General features: G+C 37.9%; 3 protein-coding genes and 1 long non-coding RNA gene across 6 annotated transcripts; all 4 read right to left on the bottom strand.

Annotated features, from left to right (window-relative positions):
- On the bottom strand, positions 1–4944 carry LOC131017518 (putative late blight resistance protein homolog R1B-14). Of its 3 annotated transcripts, none has more exons than XM_057946289.1 (4): positions 3922–4944; positions 956–3857; positions 653–808; positions 1–569 (listed from the first exon to the last, which is right to left on the bottom strand). In XM_057946289.1, the coding sequence occupies exon 2, from the start codon at positions 3521–3523 to the stop codon at positions 992–994; it is 2532 nt and encodes an 843-aa protein (XP_057802272.1). In that variant the 5' UTR covers positions 3524–3857; positions 3922–4944; the 3' UTR covers positions 1–569; positions 653–808; positions 956–991. The 3 variants fall into 3 exon arrangements, with proteins under 3 accessions (XP_057802272.1, XP_057802273.1, XP_057802271.1); XM_057946290.1 differs by having other exon boundaries at positions 956–3417; positions 4575–4934; XM_057946288.1 differs by having other exon boundaries at positions 956–4924.
- A 1586-nt stretch (positions 4945–6530) lies between these two features.
- LOC131017588 (clavaminate synthase-like protein At3g21360) lies at positions 6531–8797 on the bottom strand. The gene is made up of 3 exons (XM_057946394.1): positions 7838–8797; positions 7503–7756; positions 6531–6961 (listed from the first exon to the last, which is right to left on the bottom strand). The coding sequence occupies exons 1-3, from the start codon at positions 8207–8209 to the stop codon at positions 6616–6618; spliced, it is 972 nt and encodes a 323-aa protein (XP_057802377.1). The 5' UTR covers positions 8210–8797; the 3' UTR covers positions 6531–6615.
- Positions 8798–12206: 3409 nt separating this feature from the next.
- On the bottom strand, positions 12207–15784 carry LOC131017533 (putative late blight resistance protein homolog R1A-10). The gene is made up of 2 exons (XM_057946319.1): positions 13540–15784; positions 12207–13254 (listed from the first exon to the last, which is right to left on the bottom strand). Exon 1 carries the CDS (start codon positions 15718–15720, stop codon positions 13594–13596), a length of 2127 nt encoding a protein of 708 aa, XP_057802302.1. The 5' UTR covers positions 15721–15784; the 3' UTR covers positions 12207–13254; positions 13540–13593.
- A 2266-nt stretch (positions 15785–18050) lies between these two features.
- On the bottom strand, positions 18051–19476 carry LOC131017682 (uncharacterized). The gene is made up of 2 exons (XR_009099779.1): positions 18468–19476; positions 18051–18423 (listed from the first exon to the last, which is right to left on the bottom strand). It is a non-coding gene; the product is annotated as an uncharacterized LOC131017682 (long non-coding RNA).
- Between the last annotated feature and the right edge of the window lie 4182 nt (positions 19477–23658).

Genomic DNA, 23658 nt, shown 5'->3' with positions numbered 1-23658 from the left:
TTAAAATTTTGGGATATCCCAAAACCCTTGATTTTTTCTATCATTTAAGCTAGTTTTACTCGATTTATATCCCAATTAAAAGGTGGGATAGGAGTAATCCTACTCTCTAGGATGAAAATACTCAATCATCACTACAAGAAAATCGCTAATAGATGACAGACGAAAAGCATCATCTATTAGAAAATCGTCTGTCACTAATGAAGGTATAGTCTATTTGTAGGTGTTGATGGACGACGGTTTCTTGCATCTGATCAATCATGCAAAGTAAACGCTCCCTCTCCACAATATGTCTAGAAAGAACTCGAAATTGCTTACCTCTTCTCTGCTTCTACGCAATCTGAAGTCCCAAATGCATCTTCCCAACCTCGACCTCTCATGGAAGAAGTATCGTTTTTGCTTAGGGCCATGAACGTGTATCTCAGTCCTTTCCTCTCCATCTCCTCCACCATCTCCGGGTACTCTTCCAACATCCTCTCCGTTACACGGAAGCTAGGCGCGATCGGAGTTTCTCCTCCTTCCGGCGGAGGTACTTCACAGAAGAGAATTACCTTCCCTGGGAATTCTTTTATCTGATTAAAATTAAAACCAGTGTGAAACCCTAAACAAAAAAGATCCATTAAATCATTAATTGAACTCGTGCAATGAAACTCACCAAGACCATCTCATGGTGGTAGCATATGAACTCCGACAGGGGGCCTTCGTTGGCCGTCCAGACCCTCTTGTAGACATGCGTGCGCGGGGCGGGCCCCACGTACCGTATGTCCTCCCACCCGAAGGCCTCGACTATGTCGTTGAACTCGTGGGCATTCTTCATACAATAGGAAAGGAAGATAGAGTTAGAAATATAAAGTGGAAACATGAGATACTTGTAAAATGAAATCTGAGTCAAAGAATTCAGAGATCAGTCATCAAACTTGAGAGGGAAACCACCCAACAAACTCAATAAATCTCTAACCTGTCAAAAATCGAGGGAAAGCATATTTCTGATAGGCTAACAGTTAATACAACGAACTTCAAAAAAATCATCTCCATAATTTTGTTGCTCTTCTTGTATTACTTTGACAGAGTCCGCCAGGGATTTCTCACATCTCTTGACCTCAACCAACTTCAGTGTCGGAATTTCTCCCACACTATCTGGAATTTCACTCAGACGTCGGCAATAATGAATCCGTAGGTGTTCGAGCAACGGAAAGTGGCTGCCGTCAGTGTTCCATTGCTTGAGATTTGAATCATCAATGAGAAGAAATCGCAGCTTTGGGAAATCATGATCTCTAACTGTCCACTCTTGTTCCTTAAAATCGAATTTTCTCAGTTTGAGCACTTCAAGATTCGGCAACGGGCAGACAATCTTGAGGTGATGGCCGTTGCGACCCCAACCGATCAAGGCTAACTTCTTCAGCGAGCTAGGAAGAACAAGATTAGGGACACCAGTATATCCGTACGAACTTCCAAGTACCAAGTTCAAGTTTTCAAGTCGACGCAGATGCATCAGATTGTGTAAAAGTAAGGCTTCGAAATCCCAAGAACAAATGAGGGACAGTTTCTTAAGATTGGGTATCATGTTGACGATGCTTAAAGAACATTTGAGATTGCGCACTGTCCCAAGTGTTTGCAGATTTTCTAGAGCTAAAGTGGCAACATTGAGCTCATCCAACTCACACCAATAACCAAGAGTAATGAGATGTCTTAACTGCGGCATATTCCAAATTTCACGCGGCAAATCAAAAGTATTTTTCACGATTAAGGTTTGAAGACACTGAAGGTTTGATATTGCTCTAGGAATATGACCCACGTAGCAGAAAGCAATGTACCTCAAATGATATAGCTCGAAAAATTGATCAGGTAGAAAACGGGACTGAAATCCGACTCTCAACACGTCAAGGACCCTGAGCAATCTAAAACTCCCAAAAGAGACGAGTTCATACTTGAAATACAATATAGTACGGATGGTTGAGCTAAAAACGTTGGCGAAAGATTCAGTTTCATCAGATTGAGAGATACGTATCCTGCGCTCATCTTTCATGCTTGTCAGCAGCTTCCTTCCCTTCACGTGGACAAGAAACTTTTCTTCCTGTGATTTCTTTATGCACAAATCTCGTAGCAGATCATGAAGCCTGCAATTTTTTGTTTTGCCATTAGACTTATTATTGGAAACAATAATAAGACTTCTCCTGATAAGATCCTCTAGATACTCTTCTGCAATTTCTTCAAAGCTTTTTGATGCAACTGGCCGTTTCACAAAGCCTTCAGCTATCCATAACCTTATCAGGTTCTTGACTTTGATCTCGTGATCTTCTGGAAATCCTCCCATGTATAAGAAACACGGCCTCAAATGATGAGGCAAATGGTTGTAACTCAGAGATAAAATCTTTTCTACCTGTCCATCTGTTGTGGCAAGAATATACGATTTTACATTTTTGGCAATTTCCTTCCACAATGTTCGAGTCATACTCACCGTAGATAGGATTCCTGCAACCACCACCACTGCAAGGGGCAAGCCTCCACAACTTCTTGCAATCTCCCTTCCGATGGTCTCCAATTCAGGAGCAACGGAATCTTGGCGTCCGAACACCTTTTCTCGTAGTAGATTCCAGCTCTGATCTGAATCCATCAAATGCAACTCATGGGAAGGCATAGAGGAGTTGGCATAAGCAGCAACATCTGCCAGCCTTGTGGTTAACAAAATTCGACTCCCATTGTTGTTGTCGGGAAATAACTTCCTTATATCATCCAATACCTTGGCGCTCCAAATATCATCTATTACAATCAGAAACCTCCTACCTACTAGGATTTGGTACACTTTTACTGCCATGGATATATTACCCCTTTCTCTGTCGAATTCTTTCAAGGAATCTAGGAGGTTTGATAGAATTCTCTGTTCACTATAATCTTGTGATATTGTGACCCAAACACGAATTTGAAAATGCTCCATGGAAAATGGATGATCATAAGCATTTCTAGCAAGAGTGGTCTTGCCAATACCTCCCATACCAGTTATTGGGAGGATCTGGAGTTCTCGCGAATCTCCACAAAGCCTACCCATTATTTCCATCAAATCAACGTTCAAGCCAACCATATTGGTTTTTCCAGCTTCTGCACCTTGTGATGAGGATGAACTAGCCCCAACATAACCATCAAGTTGTGCATCTTTGATAATGATGCTATTTTTGATCTGCACCACCTCTCCGGCGATTGAATCCATTTGATCTCTTACTCTGCGCAACTGGAATATAAACTTGATTCTTCTTAGTTCTGCAACCCAGTGGGTATATCGAATATTGAAGTGGATTTTTTCCGTCATATACAATTCAATAACATCTTCCGCCTCCATTGCTACATTACTCATTCTTGCTTCCAAACTCTTGGCTTTCTCCGGAAAATCCTCAAGAAAAGCTCGGAGTGAAAGGACATATTTATCTAGAGATAAAATATGTTTTTTTTCATGAGGAGAAATGGAAAATTGATTATGATTGAGGAATTGATCAATGGTGCGCTCAAGGGAAACAAGAGTAGAATAAGCCATTCTTACACACACTCTCAGCTACAAGGTTGTGTTAATCAAAGGTAGAATAACAAAGAGAAGGGAAAGAAACTATGCTCTAACCACAAGATTTTGCAGATGAAATGAAGATAAAATGATGGAACAACTGCAAAGACAGAATGCGAAGAGAAGAAATAAATTATGCTCTTGCTACAAGATTTTGCAGATCATATGAAGGAACAATAACAATTGCAGAGAGACAAGATATCGAAGAGAGAAACTGGTAATGATTCAATTCTATCTAACAATGTATTATTGAAAAGATACAAATCATACAATTATGACATCCCAACAACCATATTATTTTAAGATTATTCTACCGACGGTCAACAATTTTACACCATCAAAAAATTTGTACATATTATTTATATAGACACCACAATAGATCTATCAATGAACAAGTCAGTTCTTGAAAGGTGAAAGGTCAATAGATTCCATGAAATTAATAAAATCATTAGTCCACATGAGCTAGCTAAGATTAAGGATTAAAAAAACTATAAATTTTAATAATAGAAAATTGACTTGTATAGCTGGCCTTTAACGGATGACTTAATTGTAGTAATTAATTTTGACATTGACTTCTTAGTTTACTGGATTCGAGAAACATAGCTGTTGAGGTCAGTTTAAATAATCTGTATAAGCTGTCAATTAACAACTTCTACATTTTAACCCAAAAAAAAAAACAAATATTAAGAAATCGTAGATGCGAAAATCCTTAGGCATAGTTGCACCTAATAATTGAAGTTTAGAATAACATTCTCTCCATTCACAAAAATTATATTGTTTCCTCTTTTGAAAACTGTACTTTATATTTGAAACTCATTCACACTTAATATTTACAAAATTTCACTTATTTAATGCATCAATTTTGATGTGTCGTTTTCTCCACATTATACATATCTAGCAACTATTTATTAAAATTCATGCTCCAAACCACATTATAATTTTCATTGACAGATAAATTTCGAGTGCAAAATCAGCAATTTCAACGAGTGATTTCTTGAATTTCATGTGTTGAAACCAAAACAGTTACCTTATGGCATCCCTCAGCTGTAATTCGGGTACAAGAATTTGATCTGTTTCGATTGTTAATCTCTTTGACGCAAATCCTCGAGCACCTTATCTGCACGGCGGAACCATTCGCTCCCAAACCAGCACCAATCCCGTTTGCTGGCCTCTCATGGATGCTTCTCACCATGTTTTTCCCTCAATAGAAGAACAAGAATTTCTCCTTTAGGTGTTGAGCACATCAAAGCTCAATCAGCTCAGATTCTCCAGTTGAAAATATTTTCACTGAACGAAGATATTTTTTTTTTCTTTTTTTATTTGGTTATAATACGTTTTAGATACACTTCGTTTTGTTTTGTTAACCAAAGCCCAACATCTTCTCAAAAAAAAAAAAACCAAAGCCCAACATGTGTAACTCACAAGCCCAATATGGCAGCCCACAAGCTAATCATTTACATTTGGGTTGGGCCAATTTTATATTTTGTTTGAAATTACAAAATTTACTCCCTCCGTCCCGCGAGTCTTGACACGTTTGGATTTGGCACGGGAATTAAGGAGTTGTAGATTAGTGTTTTAAGTGTGTAATTAATAAAGTATAAAATTGATAAAGTATGAGAGAGAAGGTAATAAAAGGGATAAAGTAGGAGAGAGAATATAATAAAGGTGATAAAGTAGGAGAGAGAAGGTAATAATTATTGCCTAAAAAGGAAACGTGTCAAGATTCGTGGGACGGCCCAAAAAGGAAAACGTGTCAAGACTCGCGGGACGGAGGGAGTATGTTTTTATACTGCAATTAATAATTGTAGTACAAAAACACTTTAGTCTCTAACTAATTATTATTTGTTATAAGAAAATATTAATGAATGTTATCTTATTTTGAATAAAATAACATATTTTAAATAATTTTAATAATAACAAACACTTTAGTTATAAAAGTCAATTCATGAAACTATCCATTCTCTTTTAACAAAAATACAAAAATATCCACTACATAAAAAATTTAAAAATTAATCAATTTTTGTGCATCCTTGACAATGAATTAAGTATTCACGAGGCGCATAAGAAATTGGATAAGATTTTACAAAGTTTGATGATTCACAACCCATTTCCTGGGTATTGAAGTGTGAGATCGTATTTGTGTGCGTGTGTTGGTCTAGTGGTGGGAGGTCCAAGACTTTGAGGTTTTGGGTTCAGTTCTCTGTCGCGCAATCTTTAAATTTCTTTATTTATTTATGTAATTTATCAAAAAAAAAAAGTGTGGGAGGTATTTTAAACTGTAAGTCATGTGTTTCTACATATTATTGTTATTATGTAGACATCTATATATATTAATAGAAAAAGAGCATAAGGCAGTCTAATGCACAACTTGTGGATTGTCTATTTTACTCATATTATATATTTATTATTATAGTTATAAAATATAATTTGTGGATTGCATATTTTACCCTTGTTATATATTTATTATTATATTTATAAAATATAAATCTATTTTGATATACATTTATCTGTCACCCAAATCTATAGAGAATACTTATATCTATAGCTATTGATAAGGCTTATAAATAAATATATCAATTAATCCAATAAATTATCTAATAAAAGTAATGAATTAATAGATTTTTTCAAATAATAGATTATCAATTAAAATAACATTAATTACACGTACAACGTACGTTCTTTATGCTAATTTTTCAAAAAAGCCTCTCACGATCTTTAAATTTCTTTATTTATTTATGTAATTTATCCAAAAACTGTAAGTGCATGTGTTTCTACATATTATTGTTACTATGTAGACAGTTTTCAAAACAGCCTCTCTACATCCTGAGTGATAATGTGATGGGTTTCGTTGTTTCCTTTCTGTGATTTTTGTCAGTCTGCTCGAAGGAGAAGAGACTCTCGCTTCACTCGATGTAGTAACTCTAGTGTTTAACACATACTCTGGTTCGATAGTGCTAAGTTCTAACTCCTTTTACTCGAGTTGTTGTGATAAAATGGTCATAATTCACTATTTTGTGTAATCATAAGTAAGTGATCATTTTTGTGAAATTAGTGTTGATAGTGATGGTTTATTTGCATGTAGCAACCAACACTTTTCTTGGTGGGAGGGAAGGCCTTCTACCATGAAGTAAAGCTAAGTTATCGAGGAACAGAACGTCGCCCTTTTGCCACTTGAATTGGATGCTCTCTTCTTCGATGATCTCTTGGCATCGTTTCACCGCCTCGTCCGGTATTTCACTTGCATCGGCCATGGTGGCGGAGCTGAGCTCGTTACCGTGCATTCCAACGACGGTGTTGAACCACATCCTCCTTCCTTTTCTTCCCTCGAACACCCTTGTTAATGGTCTGGGACCTAGTATCGTCTTCACCCCACCTTCTGCCAGCCATTCCATCTCCATTCCTAATGCCTTACCCCTGCACACGACATTTACTTTGGAGGATTAGCCTTCATAGTACTCCCTCCGTCCCACCTCCATAGTCCACTTTACTTTTTCACACATATTAAGAAACTGTAATAAATAGTGCTTGGAAATTCACATAGTATTTGGAAAATACAAAATATATGTAATTATTCAATTTTGCTCTTATTTATTATATGTTTGACTATATTTAAATAAGGTTACTTTGGTAAAAAAGGAAATTTAATGCTAATTTAATTTAGAAAGTGGACTATATTGTGGGACATCTAAAAAATGAATAAGGGACTATGAAAGTGGGACAAGGGAGTAACAAATAGTAACGTTGATCCCTTGTTTACTTTGATGGATTAAAATTTTGGGATATCACAAGATCCTTAATTATTTATATCATTTAAGCTAATTTTACTTGATTCGTATCTCATTTCAAAGCTGGGATTGAAGTAATCCTACTCTCTAGGATATATAAAAATACTCAATCATGATCAACGCTCCCTAAGTGGAGACAATATGACTAGAAAGAACTAGAAATTGCTTACCTCTTCTCTGCTTCTACGCGATCTGAAGTCCCGAATGCATCTTCCCAACCTCGACCTCTCATGGAAGATGTATCGTTTTTGCTTAGGGCCGTGAAGGTGTATCGCAGTCCTTTCCTCTCCATCTCCTCCACCATCTCCGGGTACTCTTCCAACATCCTCTCCGTTACACGGAAGCTAGGCACGATCGGAGTTTCTCCTCCTTCCGGCGGAGGTACTTCACAGAAGAGAATTACCTTCTCTGGGAATTCTTTTATCTGATTAAAATAAAAACCAGTGTGAAACCCTAAACAAAAAAAAAAAAGATCCATTAATTGAACTCGTGCAATGAAACTCACTAAGACCATCTCATGGTGGTAGTATATGAACTCCGACAGGGGGCCTTCGTTGGCCGTCCAGACCCTCTTGTAGACATGCGTGCGCGGGGCGGGCCCCACGTACCGTATGTCCTCCCACCCGAAGGCCTCGACTATGTCGTTGAACTCGTGGGCATTCTTGACGTGGAAGCCTCGGAGGAGGACGGCACTGTTTTTCACTATCGTCTTCTCGAACCACTCCTTGTTCTCCGTTATGGCCCACAGCAGCCCCTCCACCTCGCCTCCGCCGCCCTCCGGGGGCTGCAGCACTAGCGGGACAGCTTCGCCGTCCACCACCTTCTGCCCTTCGCACCTTCCTACCTTGAAGTATTTGCAGCTCATCTCCACCAGCATGTAGTATACGTAGCTTGAACAAAAATATGCTTAAAATTATGGATGCACAATTTGATTTTACTTGCAGCAATATTTATATGAATTTGGGAAGATGCTGTTGCATAGCACTTAAACAATGGAATCAGTTGATGATCGGCATCAATTTATATGCTTTCTTGACTTTGTCGACTGTCGTTTCCTACAAATGTATGTTGGCATTCGCTAGCTTTTGGCTTTGTTTGCTTACCTTTGTCCAAGTGTAATCCATGGTTTAAATCTTTGACTCTGCCGATTTAATATTTATTTTTGACCACTTTTGATAAATAGATTATAAATATATATTAGTCATTCATTTTTAAAATAAAATAAAAATGTCGTGATCACTGAAAAATGTGCAAATCTTTAATTGCGAAAATTATTTACGATATCCCAACTGCTTTATCTAAGAAAGAGCCTCACATACACCTATATATGTATCATTGTATATATCTACCTTCTTCTACCTTAAAGCAACTCGAGATATCCCAACTCCTTTATCTAAGTTTCTGACAATTGTATAAAAAATTTCTAGAGAGAGACGATATATCTCTATTCTATATTCTTGAAATGTTCTCTAATATGCTACGTAAATATTACTCCCTCCGTCCCATAACAAGTGTCATAATTTGTTTTGGCACGAGAATTTAGACAAGTATGATTAAAGAGTTAAAAAATAAAAAATGTTGGAGTTCGATCACTTTTATTTTGTGAGATGAGTAGAATTAAAGTGGTGATGATTAAAGGTAAAATTAAAGATGGTGGGTCCACCTTCTTATTTTAGAACTAGGACATTTGTTACAAGACACCTCAAAAAGAAAACTAGAACACTTATTATGGGACGGAGGGAGAAAATATAATACTAGTAATAAATAAAGCAGCTGGGTTGACGATTATTTTGGCTTTTTCAATAGGATAATTATTCTACTAAGTAGTTCTACACATCACTTTGAATTTTATATTGTTTGAAATCTTCTGCAAAATATTATAGTTATAGACATTTCTTCAATAACATAAATACTCCGTCCCTCCATGAAAATAGGTTTTAAGGGAGAGCTGTATGATTTGAAAAAGATTTAATTGTTTATTTAGTAAGTAGATAAAGAGTCTCATAATTTTTTTTTTTAAAAAGAGTTAACTGTAGAAAGGGACTCACAGATTAAAAAATGGTGGGTTCATGAATGACAAAGAAAGGATTATTAAGAAAATGTAGTAGACTATTATTCTAATATTAAATTGTATATTTAATATACTTTATTTATAATATAAAAAATAATTTTTAAGATAATTTTATTATTTTAAAATAAAACATAATTAAATAATTTTATTTAATCTATTACGTTATAGAGTTTGTTAATTTATTTGAGAATTATTTTAAAGAGGTTAATTTTTACATATATAGTTATAGAATCAAAAAGATCAAATTTTTTTTATCAGAAAAAAAGCTTGTATTAATTAACGGCAAGTACTAGAGGTACCAACAAAAAGTTCAAATTGCTAATTACTAATATTTAAATATAATAAATATCATATTTATATTAAAGAGGTTTTACTATAATTATAGAATTAAATGGAGCAAATTTCTAATTAATATTTAAATATAATAAATCAACATATACGATTCTGATCTATTGGGTCAATACAAACGCAAGGCCTATTGGACCAGCTCAATAAAAGATCTTCCTTAATTCACTTTTGAACAAATTTAGATAGCATGAGTTTATAACTTTAAGCCGCGGCATGGGCTGGGCCCTACTTTTGCTCTTCTATTCATAGCCCTCATTTTACTCCTTATAGACCCTCTTTTAAAATATTAATAACAATTAATTAAGAATTTACTATTCTACCCTATATTTTATAGCTCCCAAATTTTATTAAACTTTAAATTAATTATCACTTCAATTTTATAACCCCCATTTCATATTGAAGAATTCATAGCCTCCCTTCCCCCATTTCTCCGTTCATAGCCCCCATAAAAGAAATCACAATTCATCAAAGATTTAATCAAATCATCTGTCCCTTTTCTCTCAACATTTGTGTCATTGCTCTGTTTCTTCATCAAAGAAGAAGTGAGATTCTTGGGCACACCCTTTTCCGCAATTCCCTTTTAACCATTTGCAGAGATGTTCTTGGCTCCAGAGGCAGATTCCGGCGATGAATTGATTGCTATTGATAATTATTGCTAAACTTTATATATATATATATATATATATATATATATATTGAGATGATAATAATAATAATAATAATAATAATAATAATAATAATAATAATAATAATAATAATAATAATCGACAACAGAAGCACACAACAGCCGCAATGATGACGATGAAGCAAAATCCTGATTATATTGAGGGGAAGGCTATATATAAGAAAAGGTAAAAGGTCAAACACTTGAGCAAACAATCAACAATTGCGGCTATTAACAATTAGTTAGTTTTCAAATCTGAGGCAATAATTGATTTTAGAAGCACCGCTTCTCAGTTCTCACATTAAAGCGCCGCCTCAACAACAATTAATTAAGCACAAGACGTAATATTAAAAATCAAACTGCAGTTATAAAGAATCAGAATAACATACTTATATTTCTAAATATATTCGGGAGAAATACCTGTATATCACGTTTGATTTCAGAATTTTCGTCCAATATTTTCATCGTAGAATTCTAAAGAAGTTTCAGAATGATCGAACTTGATGTTTGCATCGATTATTTTATGTGATTATTAGAATTCTAAATTGGAGGCTATACAATTTTTTTCAGGGTTTATATATGGGGGCTATAAATATTTTCAGCTTACGATAGAGGCTATACGTGTTTATTCTTTTAAATTTATTTAAAATTTAAAATTAGTTTAATTTGGGGACTATAAAATATAGGGTAGAATAATAAAATTCTTAATTAATTGTTATTAATATTTTAAAAGAGGGGCTATAAGGAGTAAAATGGAGGCTATGAATAGAACTACCCGTTGATGTTAAACAAAGCCCATTTTGGCTAATTATGCCCATGGATTATGCCAGAGAGAGGGCCCAAGGCTGTGAGAGAACTGACTGTTCGAGGAATTGCCGCAAAGTTAAAGGAAGAAGAATGTTTGGGAAGGTAGATGAATTAATCGACTTCCTACTCAAGGTGAGCAAAAAATCCGAAACCGAATAACCGAACTGATCCAAACCAAAATTTTAAAATATAGTTTGGTTATTTCGGTTTTTCGGTTCGGTTTTTTTCATAAAATTTCGGTTTTTCAATTCGGTTCGGTTCGGTTCGGATTTTTTAAAACCGAATAAAGCCGAAAAACCGAATTATATTTATAATATATATATTTTATATATATAATATTTTAATAATAATTTTATAAAATCTAACTTCTAATATTTTTTTAATTTTATAGCTTTTTCGGATTTTTTCGGAATTTTCTGTTTTTTTTTTTAATTCGGTTTTTTCAGTTGGGTTCGGTTTTAAGTACAAAATTCCGGTTAATTCGGTTCGATTCGAATTTTTTTTTAAACCGAACAAAATATGATTTGGTTTGGTTTTTGGTTTTAACAAAAACCAAACCATATAACCGAATGCACGCCAGTACTTCCTACGCATGTTAGAGCTTCGTATATCCTATGAACCTAAAGCCTGAAAGATTTCTGCTTCATATTTACTGACTTTATTACTTAAAACAGTTGTCACCACCTATTTGCTAGGTTTGGTTCAAGTTAGTGTTTGGGCTTCATATGTTGGCAGAATAAATAACGAGTATTGAGATTGATCATCTTATGCTTGTTTAGTTATCTTAATTTGGTTTGCCTGTCTCAATCTTCAAAGTTGGAACAAAAAATAGTTTAAAAGATAGATTTGGCTGTGCGTGATAGTTAGGATATCATTATTTTGGGATTTGCATGAATAACTTTTTATAGTATGGGTGACCTAGTTGATGGAATGGTGATCAGAGTGAAGGGTTTGAGATAAATGAAGAACAATGAACAGAAAAGATGATTAATTATGATTCTCTATTTCCTCATGTGATGATATGAATTCCTAATGAAGTGTTTTACCAATTGAGTTGTACTTTACTGTCATTCTCCTAAAAAAATTGTTACTTTGATTTGGGCTATAAATTATTTTCTTGAGCTTCTTACACCATGGAAGCAATGAAACTAGAGAATAACATAAATGGCTCTATCCACGACATAAAAACAGAGCAAAAATATAATTTTCACTAATCAAAGCATACAGAAAAATAGCTCTGGTCGAAGACACTTCTTTCCATATTCCATTGGCTGCACACACACACACACACACACTTGATAAACAATACGGATAAGAAACTCAAAAGCTACAACTACTCAAAGTCCGCTATATGCCCTTGTAATTTTATTTCTCTTCAATTTATACTCTGTAATTAGGATTTTTACTATGTAACTCACTATAATCTCTTCAATTAATTAACTCAATTATCCAAACACTTTAACAATTTATAAGCTCTTAAAATATTACTCCCTCGATCCCATTATTAATGAAGTTTTCATTTTTGGGTTGTCCCATTATTCATGGCCAGTTTCTAATTTTAGTAATGATTTTACACTACAAACAATGTGGCTCCACACATCTTTACACACTTTTACACTATAATCTTATTCTCCTAAATACTCGTGCCCAAAAGAGATGGGTCATGAATAGCGGGACAGAAGGAGTACATCTTATAAACTCTTAAAGCATCTCTCTAAAATAATTAAGCTTAGAAACATACCCCCTTAGTTTGACGCTTCCCCTCCAACCAATAGGTCAGGGGTTTGAGTCACTAATGAGGAAAATAAGGAATCATTATTGATTCTCTCTCTCTCTTTTAATACCCTCTTAATTTGGTACATAATACCTATGCCTGTTATTATTAGTATATATAAAAGAATTTAGTTAGAAGGAATTTGGAGTTACCTCTTTAGAAGAGTATCATGATTAGCGAGTCTTAAAACGAACTTGAATCCAAAACTTTCATTGTGAGAATCTGAGTCCTAGTTCATCACATTTGATTGCATATTTCCTAATGAACAAAAACATTAATCTTTACATGAGATGTTTGGTTTGAATGATAAGACCTGATTGATAAAATAATTCAATTTAATCAAGTGTTTGGTTTGCATGATTTGGCCCAACATCCAATTGAATGATTATTTATCATCTCAAAGTTGGATGTATTATTTAATCACCTCTAGTCCTATCAATCTTATCAATTTTATCTATCACATCCACCAAACCAAGCACCCCCACAATGTAAACATTTTAAAAAAGAACTGAAAATTTTAGAAATTTTGAGATGTGCGAATACCTGATCTGCAACATAATTAATCTTTTGTGTCGACAGAAGGATGGAAAGAGCACATCATCGATGAGCCATGCAACGAACTTGAAGGGCATCATTTCCCCACTCTTGTTGTTTCTCTAGAATCCTCTGGGCCGACTCCACAAGTGACGTTCGCGCTTTCCCCTTCACCTCGATCAGCTCGAGTGTTGGAATTTCCCCGATATCTTCTGGTATTTCAGCGAGTTGCCAACACTCGTCGAGCACCAGGCTTTTGAGCATTGGGAAGTGGCTACTTTCAGTTATCCAATCCTCGAGATACGATTTTTCTATTAGCAGAAATTCCAGAAGAGGGAACTCTCCATCACTTGTTTCCCAAGTGCTGCCTTTGCAAGCCCAATGAGTCAGTTTAAGCACTCGAAGATTTGGCAACGAGCCTACAATAGTCATCTCCTCCCAAGGAAGAGCCACACGGCTTAATGTCAACTTTCTCAGAGACTTAGGAAAAGTGAAGTCATCCTTATGGTGAAACACAATTCTAAAAGATGAACGTAACTTCAAATCTTCAAGTTGACGCAGATGCACCAAACTGTTGAGGAAAATTTCGCCATCAGAGCAATCAATTTCCAATTTCTTTAGGTTTGGGATCATTCTCAAGATCCTTTCACTACACATGGTATGTGACACTATAGAGAGTGTTTGGAGGTTTTCTAGACTAGAAGCTGTTATTCCTTCTGGATTTGGTAACCTGCCATAGAAGACAAGATGTCTCACTCTTGGCATCCTCCAAATCTCCTGTGGCAAACGGATTAAATATGATCTAAAGTTCATCCAATTATTCTTTGCGTGAAGGCTTAAAGTCTCAAGATTACGAAGCTTTGAAATGGCTGTAGGTATCCTTCCACGATAGTAGACAGCAAGGTATGCTAGATAAAATAGGTCAAATAGTTGATCTGGTAGTGATTGCACATAAACATCTCCTGCATCCAATACCCTTAGCAATCTAAAACCTTCCAACTTGTTTGCTACAGAAATGCCATGGAAGCACAAAATCGTATGGATGGTTAAGCCATATATTTTCTGAAAATATGGTAAACCCGAACGAGTAACACTTACACGGCGCTGATTTTTTCTGCCCTTTACTGAAAGCCCGCTGCTGAAGTTCACCAGAAACTTCTCTTCATTCGCTTTTCTTATGCACAAATCTCGCATAAGATCATGGAGGCTGCAACTTTTGATCCTGCCATCACACTTTCTCTTGGTAACCAAAACAAGATTTCTTTTGACAAGATCCTCCAAAAAATCTTCAGCCTCTTCTTCTTCTAAGGTTTTAGATCTGTTCAGACGTCTCAAGAATCCCTCAGCTACCCATAATTTGGTGAGTTTTGAGACACGGACCTCACAATCCTCAGGAAACATTCCCATGTACAAGAAACATGGCCTCAGATAATGAGGCAAGTGAGTGTAACTCAAAGACAATATATTTTCAAATTGTCCTCCTATAGTAACTGAATTTACATTTCGTGCAATTTCGCTCCATGAAGCTGGATTGTTGCTGACCGTGGATAGGAGCCCTGCAACCACCACGATTGCGAGTGGCAGCCCTTTGCAGCTTCTCGCGATCTCCTTTCCAATGTTCTCCAACCCCGGAGGGCAATCTAGGTGTGCAAACACCTTCTGCTGAAGTAGATTCCAACTCTGAGCCTCATCCATGAAACGCATCTTGTGGGGACAGCTCAAACGACAGGCATAAGCAGCCACATCAGTTTCTCTTGTCGTTAACATGACTCGGCTTCCATTACCATCGTCGGGAAGTATAATTCTTACATCATCCCAAGCATCTGTGCTCCAAATATCATCCATTACAAGGAGATATCTCCTGCCTTTCAAGATCTTGTGCACTTTCGCCCCAGGCAATTCTTCATCCTCCTTGGATCTATCTTTGCTCTCCTCGGATCTATCTTTATCAAACTCTTCCATGGAAGCTAGGAGGGCTGATAAAACTACATCTGCATTGTAGTCCTGTGATACTGTGACCCAAACACGAATATCGAACCGCTGCACTGTTAGTGGGTCGTCGTAAACACACTTCGCAAGAGTAGTTTTTCCTATACCTCCCATTCCAACGATTGGGATAACTTCTAAATTGGGCGATTCTCCACAGAGTCGAGATTTTATTGTTAGCAAATCTTCATGTAAACCAACCATATAGCCAATCTTGATGATCGGAGCAGATCTGGATGGTGAACCTGTTGCAGAAGAAAGGTCGGAGTTCGAGTCACCGAAGGAGAAATGAGGAACTATTAATTCTCTTTGAAAAAAATAAAAAATAAAAAATAAAATAAATAAAACCTGTTGCTGCGGAAGAAGAAGCACCAAGTTGCACTGCATCTGCACTGTTATTCTTGATGATCATCACCTCCCTTGTGATTGAATTTGTTTCTTTTCTTAGAGCATCCGCATTGGGACCTCCTTGATAGCCTCCTTGATAGCCTCCTTGATAGTGTTTGTGTTATTGAGTAGGTAGTGCTGCATTGGGGTTCCTTGATAGCCTCCTTGATAATATTAGTTTTGATTTTATGTTTTTCATTTAAATTTTATTGCATAATTTAAATTGCATATTTAAATACTGGATTAAACATAAAATTTAAAATTACTTAAAACATAAAAAAAATTTAAAATTACTTAAAACATAAAAAAAAATACATAAAAATTTAAAAAACCTAAAACATCATTAAAATCACATAATTAAAAGCCTAGGATAGACCACGACACATGAGCACGTCGGCGACCATGGACGCGTGCAATGCACGTTATGCGTCCGTCATGTTCGTCGTATCCGTGTTCAGGAGCTGCATATCGAGCTCCCTCTCCCGGAGATCGTTCCTCCGCTGGTACTGGGCGGTGAATGCCCTCATCTGCGCGTCGTTCCTATCCAACCTCTCCACAATTTCTGGTGGAGGATCCGAGCTCGTATGCGACGCTGCAGCCTTCCCTTTCCCTTTCGCCGCCGCATTCGCCGCCTTGGCCGCCGCCTTCGCCGCCTTGTTGCCAATGGGCCGAGCAGAAGAGATCTCCTCGCCCGACGCCGAGGTGGTGAAGCCGCCCTCTTCCGTAGTCTTTGTCCTCTTGGAGGCATGCACGTCTCCAAGGAGGTACATCGACTTGAACTTGGGATTGTGCCGGAGAGTTCTCCACGCGTTCCAGAAATTGAAGGAGGCATTGGTTGGGCTTCTAGCCTTGAAGATGGTTTGGGCCTTTTCACGAATCATATCATCCGAATGACCGGACGGCCAATTGTTGCTCGTCTCCACCCAAACAGCTTCCCAGAGACGCACATCCGCGCTCACCCGGGACCAGTGGCCTTGAAGTTTCTTAATGCCGAGGTCGACGCCGATGATGGGGCACACACGTTCGCGGATCCGGCCCCAATATGACTCTCCCTTCTGATCCGTCCCACGGATCGAGTCGTTGGTCTCCTCCGCCCAAATTTGGACGATGAGATCCGTATGCTGTGGAAGGTAAGTATGTCGGTAAACTTTTGGTTTGTCGTGCTTCATTTTGGTGGCCTTTTCCTTCCTCCGGCCGCCTTTTTTTGGTGGGGAGACACTCTGCTGAGCACTCACCGGTTCCTCCTCGGGCGGGCTCTCCTCCAAGTTGATTCCTCCCATATCGGGATGATAATCGGAGGAGAGATCAGGGCACCAATTTGGATCGTAGAAAGGGTTGTGTGGATCCATGACGGAGAAAATTGTAGGAGAAGAACAGGTGTGAAGAGAAGAAGGAAGAAGGATGAAGGAAGAAGGAGAAGAGGTGTGGAGAAGAGAAGAAGAAGATGGGTGTTTTAAAGAAGAAGAAGAAGGGAAAATTTAAAAAAAAAAAAAAAAATTAAATCCGTCGGTCAAAGGTGCGGAGACCGAGGAGCTGCAGTCAAAAAGTGTATATAAATTCGAATTTTCGATTTTTTCATTTTTTTTTTAAATTGGGCGCGTGCAATCGCGTGCATTGCACGCGCCATTCCTTCGCCCTATCGAGGATACTCGATAACTCGAGGAGTCCTCGAGGAGCTCCTCGCCGCATCGCCCTCCTCGAGGACGATGGCCTCCTCGAGTACCCCATCGAGGACCCGCGATGCGGGTGCTCTTATCCTTCTTATTTGCCATTTTAGCTTTGATTTGACAGCTAAAACATTCCACCAATGTGATCGAGCTTCCACCAATATGAAAGACTCAATAATATGCTCTGCTTCATACGCTAAATCTCTAATTCGCCCATCCAAGATGTTGGCTTTCTCGGGAAAATCTTCAAGAAACTCTTGCAAGAAAATAAATGGTTCATAGATAGATCGAATTTGTTGTTTTTTATTAGGAGAAATGGAATATCTATCTTGATCCAAGATTATTTCTCCAGTGGTTCGGGCGAGGGAAAGAAGAGCAGCATAAGCCATCTTTGGTGATCACAGTTAAGAAGTTTCTGCTACTAGATTTTTGCAGATAAAGATAAACTAAGCTGGAAGAATGGTTGAAAGAGAGCAGGGCTAGTTTAGAAGACAGAGAGATAAACTATTCATTATTGACCAACCATATGTTTTCCTTTTACAATAAAGCCAATGGATTATCTACTTTATTTTTGCAAGTGGAGGACGAAATGACAAAGTCTCCCTTGGAAAGGCATTTCTGCGGGCCCTCAATCATATGCTTCAAGCCGACGCGCCGCTGCATCCCTGTGGCAGTCCCGCCATCTCGGGCTTGGAGTCAGAAAAATGGAGGGCGACTGTTGGTGGAGGTCTTGCACGCTGGAGGCGGCGGATCCACGGCTGTAAACGGCGACGAGGAGCTTCATGCTCCTTCCGCCGGAATGGCCGAGAAACGGTGAGGACGCAGGCAAGCGTCTGGAGACGTCGTCGCTTACCTCCGACGCGTCATCGAGCCTCGACCGGCGAGGATCCGTCCTACGAGGTCGCGCGACGTCGTCTGCATCGTGGCTTCGAGCGGCGGCGGCGTGGTGACGAGAAAGGAGACGGCAGCTGCTGCTGCAAATCCTTTTCTCAAACCCTTGCTGCTGAAAATTGGGTTTTGGGCCAAGAGGAGTTGTTGGGCTGCAGTGTTCAAAGGCTGGGCCTGTTCCTTTTGTGGGCTGCTGCTGTGGACTTCCATGGGTTGCGAAATTGACATAATAAATGGGGCTGGGCCTGCATTTTATTAAATGCCCATTTGGGGCTGTGACATAAAAAAAAAAAAAAAACTTTTATTAATTTTGAATTAATAATTGAACCCCAAATTTCAAAATTAATTTATTAATTGGATTAATAAATTTAAATTATTGTTATTAATTTTGAACTAATAATAATAGAAATAAGGTTATATTAATTTAGAATTAATATAAATTGATTAACCCATATTTAATTAGAAAATTAAATATTAATTTGATTAATGATTTTATTCGTAGAGGTTTTATGTCTTTATGTGATAAGCATGCTATTTGATTTTATGCTTATTATTTAACTATAGTAGTTAAAGACCGCTTTTATCTTGGGTAGGCAGCGCCCAGTATATGTAGTCCGCTTTGCTATGTATGGGTAGGCGGCGCCCAATATGTGTGGTCCGCATTTTATATGCCTGAGTAGGCGGCACCCAGTAATTGCTTTGCTATTTAATATTGGATATTAAATATAAGCAATTGCTATCACATGCTAAATCCCCATTAAATATAAGTCTTTGTGCAAAGCACAAAACGCGTCGTCCATCATAATTGTTTGAGTACCTAACATTTTCGTCCAAGGGTATTTACATAAAATTGTATGCTCTAAATCGACAAGGCCAAGACTCATTCATAGGTTGGCACCGTGTGATGGGGTTGACTTGCTTAAATTATTTTTGAACGCAAAGCGACCAAGAATGATTTAAGGACGCAGATTAATTGGATTAATCAACCAAGAGTTGCAAAATTGTTGTTGCAATTGGCTTAGAGGCCTACTAAGTAATATTATTGTAGTCATCAGCAAAGCAGAGGCCGCATAATATTGACTTGGATCTTGGACCACTAAGATTTATATGGATTATAAATTCGTGTTTTACGTTGGGGGCGTAAGATATGTTAAAATTAGTGGGAGCTAATCAATACGATAGCCTATTGTTTGATTAGTGATATAATGTGATCATAGTTTTTTCTTTCTAATTTGCTTTTCTTTATTTATTGATCAGATAATATGTCGAATTTGTCACTGAAATGTTTGATAGAAACAAACAAGTTGACTGGGTCAAACTTTACGGATTGGCTCCGTTGCTTGCGTCTGGTCTTAAGGCTAGAGAAGATTGAGTATGTCTTGGACAACCCAATCACTATCATTCCTGACAAGCAGTCTGCTGAGTATGCATCATTTGATGAAGCTGCTCATAAGAAGCATGTCGAGGATGCAACATCGGCACAATGTGTGATGCTGTCCTCTATGACTACGGAGTTACAGAGGCAACACGAACACATGTTCCCTTATGATATGTTGAAACACTTGAAGAGTCTGTATGCTTCAGAAGCTCAGACTATGGAGTATGAGATACTCCGAGATCTCTTTAAATGTAAGCTTTATGATGGGGGTCAGGTTTCTGATCATGTACTGAAGATGATCGGGTTGATTGAGAGGTTGGCATCGATTGGAACGATGCTACCCGCTACTGTCTCTGTCAATCTGATTCTGCAGTCTTTGTCTGCCTCATTTGAAAACTTCATTGTGAACTTCAATATGAACGGCACGAAGGCAAGCCTGCCTGAGCTTCATAACATGTTGAAGACCTATGAGTCTTCCACCTCTAAAGGCAAATCTGTGCTCATGGTGAGCTCTACTGCCACGTCTTCCAAAAGGATGTACAAGCAGAAGAAAAAGCAGAAGAAGACATTTGATGCTGGTTTGAAGCCTAAAGGTGGAGGGGCTCAGAAAAAGCCGAAGTTGCCAAAGGATGAGTGTCTATTCTGTCATGAAAAGGGGCACTGGAAGAGAGACTGCCCGAAATATAAGGCACAAGGTGCATCGGGTTTGAGCTCGGGTATGTTTGTCATTGAGATAAACATGTCTATTGATAATTCACAATCTTGGGTATTAGATACAGCTTGTGGCTCACACATTTGCAATAATGTGCAGGGCCTAAGTGAAACCAAGAAAGTGATGCCCGGGGAAGTCGATCTACGCATGGGAAATGGAGCAAGAGTTGCTGCTGAACGCGTGGGGACTTATAGATTAGATCTTCCTTCGGGAAATAGACTTGTTTTAAGTAATTGTTACTTCGTTCCTTATATTTCTAAGAATATTATTTCCATTCCGATGTTGGACATTGAAGGCTTTTGGAAACAGTCGATGCTCGTTTTCCCTTAATGGATTGTTTTATGGAAGTGCCTCTCTTTTGAATGGTTTATATTATCTTGAATGTGAAAGGAGTATTCTCAATGTACAAAACAAACGACCTAAGCTGAGTAATGCGAATAATACTACATATCTTTGGCATTGTAGACTTGGTCATATCAATGAGAACAGGATAGCAAGATTGAGAAAGTTAGACTATCTCAAATCATTTGACCTTGAGTCATATGGTGCTTGTGAATCCTGTCTCAAAGGTAAGATGACTAAGAAACATTTTTCTGGGAAGGGGTTACAAGCCAAAGACTTGCTAGAATTGATTCACACAGATGTGTGTGGACCGTTCCCAACAGAAGCAAGAGGTGGATATTCGTACTTCATAACTTTTACTGATGATTTTTCGAGGTATGGATATGTGTATCTCATGAAGCACAAATCTGAGGCTTTTGAGAAATTTAAGGAGTTCAAGTTAGAAGTCGAGAAACAACTTGGAAAAAGTATAAAGGCTCTTCGATCAGATCGAGGAGGAGAATACTTAAGCCATGAGTTTCTTGATTACTTAAAATCACATGGAATTCGGTCAGACTGGACTCCTCCGGGGACACCTCAAATGAATGGGGTATCCGAAAGGAGGAATCGAACTTTATTAGATATGGTTCGATCTATGATGAGTTTTGCAAGTCTCTCTTTACTCCTTTGGGGTCATGCCTTACAAACTGCTGTTTATATTCTGAATAGAGTTCCTTCTAAATCAGTTGAGAAAACACCATATGAGTTATGGTGTGGCAAAAAGGCAAGTCTTAACTGATAAGTTGCAATCTAAAAGTGAGAAATGTTATTTTGTGGGATATCCTAAGGAAACAATTGGATATTATTTCTACGTTCCCGGTGATCACAAGGTGATTATTTCCTGAAATGTGACGTTTCTTGAAGACACCTTTGTCTATAAGGAACAAGGTCACAATACGATAGAACTTGAAGAGATTCAAGAACTGCAAAATAACATAGAGGATGAAAACTTGTCTAATGGTGTGGACAAGGATTCAGTGGGAGTATTTGATGATCTATTGGGAAGGAGAATATCTCTTAGAGAGACACCTCAAGACAATGAGATGCATCAAAGCCACGATGATACAATAGTTGTGTCACCACCACCTCAAGAAAATCTTGAGGATGTCCTTGAAAATTCGAAACTGTTGAAACATTCAACACAGAGGAACCTGCTCACATTCAGAATATACAACCCGAACAAACGCAAGAACAACTCCATAGGCCTCGTAGGAATCGTCGAGCACCTGTAAGACTTAATCTATTGGTTGAGAACCAAGATGATGGAGTTGATTCGGATGATGATGAACCTAAGGCCTATACCGAAGCGGTGTCAGGCACCGACTCGGAGAAGTGGCTTGAAGCCTTAATTTCCGAAATGGACTCAATGTACTTCAATCTAGTTTGGGAACTAGTTGATTTGCCGGATGGGAAATATCCCGTAGGCTGCAAATGGATCTTCAAAAAGAAGAGAGATGCAGATGGCATAGTACGAACCTACGAGGCTAGGTTGGTGGCAAAGGGTTATAGTCAACGCGAGGGCATTGATTATGACGAAACCTTTTCACCAGTTCGCGCTTTCCCCTTCACCTCAATCAGCTCGAGTGTTGGAATTTCCCCGATATCTTCTGGTATTTCAGCGAGCTTCGAACACTCGTCGAGCACTAGGCTTTTGAGCATTGGGAAGTGGCTACTTTCAGTTATCCAATCCTCGAGAAACGACTTTTGTATCACCAGAAATTCCAGAAGAGGGAACTCTCCATCACTTGTTTCCCAAGTGCTGCCTTCGCAAGCCCAATGAGTCAGTTTAAGCACTCGAAGATTTGGCAACGAGCCTACATGTCACGACCGCACTTGCTAAGGATAGCAAATTCGGGGAAACCGCGACTAAGGGAGGGGTTTTAGGAGCGGGATTAGAAAAGGGGCATGTTTAGCTTCTTGATGACTCGACTTGTATAAAGAATTCAATCGAAATATCTAGATATCAACGAAGGCCACAAGGGGACCGTACATAATATTATCCCAAAACGGGGTACTCAATGGTTTTAGTACATTATTAAATAATACATATTATTTGACAAACGATATAATATCTTAACATAATCAGTGTTCGCAGCGGAATAACAATAACTTGAGTATATGTATGAAGACATATACTCCACTCTGAGGTTCTCGTCCTAAATTGACAAAAGCTCCGCTTGCACACTACATCCTCGATCACAGCTCAACCTGCACATTTAAAAATACATGCAGGGCTAAGTACAAAAGTACTTAGTGGACACTTGCCGAAATTTACATACATGCATAATATTTTATTGTCAAGCCTTTCAACAGTAGTAAGATACGAGGGTTTTCCTTTAAAGACTCGTATTTACCAAACATAATATCATTTCTTTCATCAATAACCCGCGCAGGTATTTTATATCATTAATCACCATATCAGTAACTCGTGCCGAGAGGGAGGCCTCCCTCTACGGACACTATGATCGGCCAACCCGCTAGATGACTCACGATCACAAGGTGTACACTAATTCCGAAGGGATTTGCGGTCCCATCCAGAATCCGAATTCGATTAACATCAGATAGGCAATTAATAATAAAACATAAAGCATTTAGGCATTGACAATATCATTTAAATTCATAAGCATAAAGTCTTAACAATTCTAATATATAATTTTAGTTTATACGTAGAAAGCCCACCTGAATAGCAGACTCACGGTTTAGCTCTAACTCTGGTGCTTGACCTTTAA

Source organism: Salvia miltiorrhiza, chromosome 3 (assembly GCF_028751815.1).
Source record: "Salvia miltiorrhiza cultivar Shanhuang (shh) chromosome 3, IMPLAD_Smil_shh, whole genome shotgun sequence".
In the NCBI taxonomy this organism is placed as follows: Eukaryota; Viridiplantae; Streptophyta; class Magnoliopsida; order Lamiales; family Lamiaceae; genus Salvia; species Salvia miltiorrhiza.
The sequence above is the reverse complement of the archived record's forward strand: the minus strand, read 5'-3'. Positions and strand labels throughout refer to the sequence as shown.

Coding starts and splice junctions, on each gene's coding strand:
- LOC131017518 (XM_057946289.1), bottom strand. CDS start 3,523: ATGGCTTATTCTACTCTTGTTTCCCTTGAGCGCACCATTGATCAATTC.
- LOC131017588 (XM_057946394.1), bottom strand. CDS start 8,209: ATGCTGGTGGAGATGAGCTGCAAATACTTCAAGGTAGGAAGGTGCGAA. Junction 7,757..7,837: donor ACCACCATGAGATGGTCTTA/GTGAGTTTCATT, acceptor TATTTTAATCAG/ATAAAAGAATTCCCAGAGAA. Junction 6,962..7,502: donor CGCGTAGAAGCAGAGAAGAG/GTAAGCAATTTC, acceptor TGTCGTGTGCAG/GGGTAAGGCATTAGGAATGG.
- LOC131017533 (XM_057946319.1), bottom strand. CDS start 15,720: ATGGTTGGTTTACATGAAGATTTGCTAACAATAAAATCTCGACTCTGT.